At 37.0% G+C, this 6,694-nt stretch overlaps 1 protein-coding gene across 2 annotated transcripts; it reads left to right on the forward strand.

The window, feature by feature from the left end:
- Positions 1 to 3,172: 3,172 nt before the first annotated feature.
- On the forward strand, positions 3,173 to 6,472 carry LOC109238139 (5'-adenylylsulfate reductase 1, chloroplastic-like). 2 transcript variants are annotated; one of them, XM_019404573.1, is made up of 5 exons: positions 3,173 to 3,361; positions 3,596 to 3,754; positions 3,844 to 3,973; positions 4,958 to 5,762; positions 5,982 to 6,472. In XM_019404573.1, the coding sequence occupies exons 1-5, from the start codon at positions 3,286 to 3,288 to the stop codon at positions 6,210 to 6,212; spliced, it is 1,401 nt and encodes a 466-aa protein (XP_019260118.1). In that variant the 5' UTR covers positions 3,173 to 3,285; the 3' UTR covers positions 6,213 to 6,472. The 2 variants fall into 2 exon arrangements, with proteins under 2 accessions (XP_019260118.1, XP_019260119.1); XM_019404574.1 differs by having other exon boundaries at positions 3,847 to 3,973.
- Positions 6,473 to 6,694: the final 222 nt, after the last annotated feature.

Raw genomic sequence — 6,694 nt, forward strand, 5'->3', positions numbered from 1 at the left:
TTAGTTCGAAACTAAATTAATTTAGTACCGAAAGAACGACAGTCCGACGACGGACACTTTAGTCTGACCCAAACGAAGTAACTATATTCTCATTGCAAATGCTCTTATTAAGTCCTAGAAGGACAACGTCTATGGTACGCTTAAAGCATATAGACAAATCGGTTTCAAATAAACTTCTTAATATAGAAGATGAGCAAATGATCAAAATTGTCATAATAAAGGAAGCAAGTGATCTAGAAGATCACATGACATAACACTTCATAAAATCTCCTGAGAGATTCAGGTATCTGAATATGTGAATGAAGATATCTCTATGTTATGTCTTTATGAAAAATAAGGAGGTTGGAACCGATATAAAATGTTTGTCGACAACATCTATGATAGCGCTAAAAATATATGAGCATCTTAAGTCTAGAGAAACAATTCAAGTAGAATTTGGTTTCATATGAAAGACATGTAGTTTTGGACATGTAGTTCAAACACTTGAAAGTATAAAGTCAATGATATGTGCAATCGGTTTTCGATATCATATATGTCTAGCATGACATGAAAACTTGATATGCATCTAAAGTCTATTATATGGCTTATATGACTTAACTTATATGACAATCCATGAAGGATTTAAATTGCTTAAAGCATATAGAATTCATGGTCATGAAGTACTACATACTCAATGCAATTTGTGCACAAATGTATCTTGCTATAACTATATGCATGATAATATGATAGCAAGAGTTTTCACCTCTGATCACGCCCAACTATGCCTTATAAAAAGGACAATGCGGTCGTTGCAAATATAATCCGATTTACAAGTCCGGAGTCGAATCCCACAGAGAACTAAGGTTTAGCTACAACTGTTCACTATCACCAAGAAGACAAGCTTGAACAATTCCTAACTTATAGATATTAAGATTCTTGTGTTTAACTAATTAACTAACAAATTAAAATAGTAAATTAACAACTAACGATACTGAGGGTTAGAGAAAAGATTAAGGAGGTCTAGAGTTATGATTTCCTCAATTGTCGGAATCCTTCCCGCTATGTCTTCTATAATTTCGCCTAAGTATTCTCTACCGATCATGAGCACTCTTATTACCGTAAATCTCTCCCGTGTAATTACGACAATTTACTAGATGCACTCTCCCGAGCTACGCTAGCTGGCTTTTAATACAGCTCACTTCAGATCGCACCCAAAGCTTCGTTATCCCTAATCCCGCCTTTAAACCCTCGGTTATTGATCCCTCATATACTTTGGGAGTGGTGTTGTTCAACAATTACCTAAATATGCACTCTCTCCCGAGTTATGCATACTAAATAGGCACAGCTAATTGAGAGCTCTTCAACCAACCACAATATAAATGTAGTTGAACAAATAGAGAAAAGCTATGGCTCAATTATATAAAAACATAACAAGAATTTATCCTACAAAAGGTTCTATCAAAACTCTAGATAACAAATTAGCTATTCATAATAGTATGTAAAACTACAATACTAAAAGTCATAACCAACAATGAAAAATAGGAAGAGGAAGGAAAAACTTGTAGAAGAATTCTCCGCCTTGCTCCCAATGTGTTCTTGCCTCCAAGGGTGTTGTCTAACCCTAAAGTAGTGTCTCTTGCCTCATTAGGTCTAATTTTTGTCCAAAATATATCCCCTCCTTGTTCTTGGCCGGCCTCCTTTGTTTAATATAGGGTTTAGGACTTAAAATTCCATGTTTTGCACTTTAGTCCCTGAAATTTTCGCTTCCTGCCGCGGTCCCACCGCGGTCGCGGTCAAACCGCGGCCAAACATACTCTCTGATTCTTCAGTTGTCCGCGAGTACACTCTGCCGCGGTTCTGCCGCGGTTCTGCCGCGGTCGCGGTGGAACCGCGGTTTTTCACCCTGTTCCGTTTGGAATTTGGAAAAACGTAAAACATGAAAGTTGTAGCCCTTTGAGTTAGATTTCCAGCCATATATTGTGGAGCCCAAATGGAGTTCTGAGCAAAAAGTTATGTCTATTTTACTAGACAGTGCGCAATATGCCTCCTCAAGTCTTCGTTCGTACTTAATTATCAAATTTGACCCCCGAACACGATCCCGGCTTAATTCCTTGAGCTTTTACTCAGACTTCAAAGCTTCAAATCACTTAAATTCATTCCATAACATCTATATAGCTCGGAATCACACCTACAAGGCATAAAACACACAATTAGTGCAAAACACTAGCGATTAAAGCGCAAACTCAATTAAAGTGCAGTAAATTCGAGTGTAATAAGCGACTAAAATATGCAATTATAGCCTATCATCAACCTCTATGTGAAGATATTGAACTGACAATTCCAACAAGATCATATGAAGACAATACATCTATCAGGGATGATGATTTCAAGGTGAAACAAATTCGTTGAAGTTAATATGGCTGATATTGTTCATCAAATCTCTACCAAAGATCTTTTGAAGATGGTGTACAAGATTGGAATGCAAATGCTTAAGGATGTGAATTGATGCTCTCATCAGGTGGAGTTAATACGCGATGTACTTTTTTTTCGTTACAAGGTTTTGTCCCACTGGGTTTTCCTTGCAAGGTTTTTAACGAGGCAACCAAAAGGCGTATTGTTAGATATGTGTACTCTTTTTCGTTTTCTAGAATTTTTTTCCCACTGGGTTTTATTTTAGTCAAGGTTTTAACGAGACACATTATCTGTTGAATAGACATTCAAGGGGGAGTGTTATAAATAGAATTTTATTTATGGTGAATGTCTATATTTAGAGAGATTCTAGGATTTATTACTTGGTGGCTAAGTCACCCTCTCCCTATAAATAGATAGTTCTATTCCATTGTAATTCATCCCAAATCAATAAGAATTCTCTCCCTCTACTTTTCTTTGCAATACTCTTCTTCTTTTATTGTTTCATAACACTTATCAATTTATAACAACCTCGTAAATTGACCGAATAAAATTGAAGAAAGGAAAAAATCGGTAATTTCTAATTTTCTTTCGTACATCTTTCATTATCCTTCAGTTCCGCCGCATGACGGAAGCCGTGATTTAACAAATTAACAACCCTCCAATAAAATTGTGCCACGTCACACTCCAGTCGAATTCCAAAACACGTCCAGGTTCAATGAACTTGGAAGTCACCCGCTCTTCAGGTTCCTTTTCTCTCTTATATAAACATAAATAGAAAAATCAGAACACACTGCAAAATCTCAAGCAATATCATTAGCAATTTCACAAATTCAACAAAAAATACTAAAAGATACATTTTTTTGGGCTGAAAAATCAAAGATTTTAGTGTGAGAAATGGCTTTGTCTTTCACTTCTTCAACTGCAATTCATGGCTCTCTTTCTTCATCTTCTTATGATCCACAACCCAAAGGTATCCTTTACTTTTTGCCTTTTAAACTTCCAATTTTTACTCTCAAAATATAAATGTAAGGAATTAAAAAAAAACTTTTGAAATTTATGGTCAAAACTAGCTATGCATATATTTGTATGCAATCTCGTAAAAATATGAAGTTTAAAGTTTAAATTATTTCTAAATATGAAAATGTATTAGTACCTGGTTCGGGTTTTTTGTCTCATTTTTCTGTATATTTTTTTTTCTTTGTAGTATCACAAATGTGTACTACTCAGCCAATGGATCGGCCTCAAATTCCGTCGACAGCAGTGAATTTATCTCGGATCAGGCGTTTGGCTGTGAAGCCATTGAATGCTGAGCCTAAAAGGAATGAATCGATAGTTCCTTTAGCAGCAACTATCGTTGCTCCTGGTGCGTTAATTAGATTTTAATTAATTGTCTCTATTTGTGTGATTTTCAGCTTATTTTGTAATGCAAATGACTGTTTTTTTCATATGTAGAAGTGGAAGAGAAAGCAGAGGAGGCAGAGGATTATGAGAAACTGGCAAAGGAGCTAACAAATGCTTCCTCTTTGGAAATTATTGATAAGGCACTTGAGAAATTTGGAAATGATATTGCCATTGCTTTCAGGTACTTTTTTTTGTTCCATATTCTCTATTTAAGATAAGTTTTGCTCTTGATTGTTTTGTTGGATTATGCTAATTAGTTATGCTGAAGATGCTTGTACTATTTTGTATCCAAAGTAATTATGAGCTTCCAGTTTATTGTTCTTTTTCCAAATAGTTCTCAAATAAGTACTTATATTATGAATGTGCTGAGCCGAGGGTCTTCGGAAACAACCTCTCTACCTTCACTGGGTAGGGGTAAGGTCTGCGTACACATTACCCTCCCCAAACCCCACTTGTGGATTATACTGGGTATGTTGTTGTTGTTGTCGTTGTATAATATGAATGTGCAATACAACTTTAATTTGTCTAGTGAAAGACAAGCAGTAGCTACTTAGAATTAGAAATGAAGTATGGGTGAGCACAAGAAGTTTAGGACTGAACCTGAAAACTAGCAATTTCAAAAGACCTAACTTAAAGATTTTTGTTAAAAGAAATGGTCTGGTATCTGAATTTATAATTGCAGTCAATAATCTCTTAGTTGTTGATATTGATTGCGACAAAATTTGTATGTTCTGAGCACTTCTATCGGATAAATATGTTGCTTATTCTTGACTATGATGCATGTTTGAACTTTGAAGTGAATGAACTTAAACATTTGAAGGTTAAGAAGTTTCTGTTTTTGTTTCCTAGGAATTGTCTGATGCAGAATATATGATTTCTTAAATCTGTACTTTTATGAACGTTGCCATATATCATTGATTTGTTTCTTACTTAAGGGAACGGTTGTCAATTTGCATTTTGCTAATTTTATCCAATCAATCTGCGATGATGAATCGAAAGGCAATTATGCCATTTTATTTGTTGTTCATTTACCGTGTTGTTTTATTGAAAAAATGTGGTCCTTTAAGAGGTTTCCTCCCCGCTCTCTTTTATGTCTAACATATGGTTTTCCTGATTGTTCATCACTCTATGATGCCTGATTTTAATAGTATCCTTATTTTTGCAGTGGTGCTGAAGATGTTGCTTTGATAGAATATGCTCATTTAACTGGTCGGCCATTTAGAGTATTCAGCCTTGATACTGGGAGGTTAAACCCAGAGACCTACAAACTTTTTGACGCAGTGGAGAAGCACTATGGAATCCGCATTGAGTACATGTTCCCTGATGCAGTTGAAGTTCAGGCCTTGGTAAGGAACAAGGGCCTCTTCTCTTTCTACGAAGATGGCCACCAAGAGTGCTGCCGTATAAGGAAAGTTAGACCTTTGAGGAGAGCTCTCAAAGGCTTACGTGCGTGGATCACAGGGCAACGTAAAGATCAGTCCCCCGGGACTCGATCTGAAATTCCCATTGTTCAGGTAGATCCTTCTTTCGAGGGATTGGATGGTGGAGCGGGCAGCTTGGTGAAGTGGAATCCAGTTGCTAATGTGGATGGAAAGGATATTTGGAATTTCCTGAGAGCCATGAATGTTCCCGTGAACTCATTGCATTCTCAAGGTTATGTTTCCATTGGATGTGAACCTTGCACTCGCGCTGTCCTACCAGGACAACACGAACGAGAAGGGAGGTGGTGGTGGGAGGACGCCAAGGCCAAGGAATGCGGCTTACATAAGGGAAACATTAAGGATGAAAGTGTGAACGGTAATGGAAATGGCGCTCTCCATGCAAATGGTGCTACCACTGTTGCTGATATTTTCAACACCAAGGATATCGTAAGCTTGAGTAGGCCTGGAGTTGAGAACCTATTGAAGTTGGAAAACCGAAGAGAGCCTTGGCTTGTTGTTCTTTATGCACCTTGGTGCCGCTTCTGTCAGGTAATTAATCTTCTCATCAACAGTAGTTTCGTGGAAACAGCCTCTTGTATATATACAATGTAAGGTTGTGTATAGTAGACCAACTGTTCGACCCTTTCCTAGAACCTACAGTGGGAGCTTAGTGCATAGGGGCTACCTTTTTAGCAACTATAGTTTCGTCTTCTGCTTAGATGGCTTTGATAGGATATGATAAATGATCGTTCTTCTGATTTTGTACAGGCTATGGAAGGATCCTATGTTGAATTGGCGGAGAAGTTGGCGAGTTCTGGTGTGAAGGTAGGGAAGTTAAGGGCAGATGGTGAACAGAAAGCTTTTGCGCAACAAGAATTGCAGCTTGGCAGCTTCCCTACAATACTCTTCTTTCCTAGACATTCTTCACAGCCGATTAAGTACCCGTCCGAGAAGAGGGATGTAGACTCCTTGCTGGCTTTTGTGAATGCCCTTAGGTGATAGGCAGATAGTTTTTTTCATATTTCTTGATGAGAAGCAAATCAGCAATAGAAAAGGGACTTGAATAGAAGATAGGTAGCAAAATATAGTGTCGTCTTCGTCCTCTGCCTTCTTTTTTCTTTTTAACTTTTCTTTCTGCAGCCATCTCTGGTAAGAGTTTTGATTTCTCGGGGCTCAGTTTTGTGAATCAATATAAATCAATATAGAAACAGCTTGTTTTTCTATGTTTTGGTTGATTTTTAATATGCAAATTGTTGGTAGAGCTGTTTCTCTTTTCCTCATTTCATTTCAAAGAATAATCAACATTTAAGGCCCTTATATGCTTCATTGAAATACAAAATAATGTCTTTGTAATACAAGCTATATGGGATTAGTAAGTTTAACGTGGGTTGACAATTGAGTACTCAATTAAAATTGGAACTACCAGACAAGTCATACAAGAACAGAAAATATTGTATGTTATGGCTTATAGCTATAGCAAA

This window comes from Nicotiana attenuata, unplaced genomic scaffold (assembly GCF_001879085.1).
Source record: "Nicotiana attenuata strain UT unplaced genomic scaffold, NIATTr2, whole genome shotgun sequence".
Taxonomy (NCBI): domain Eukaryota; kingdom Viridiplantae; phylum Streptophyta; class Magnoliopsida; order Solanales; family Solanaceae; genus Nicotiana; species Nicotiana attenuata.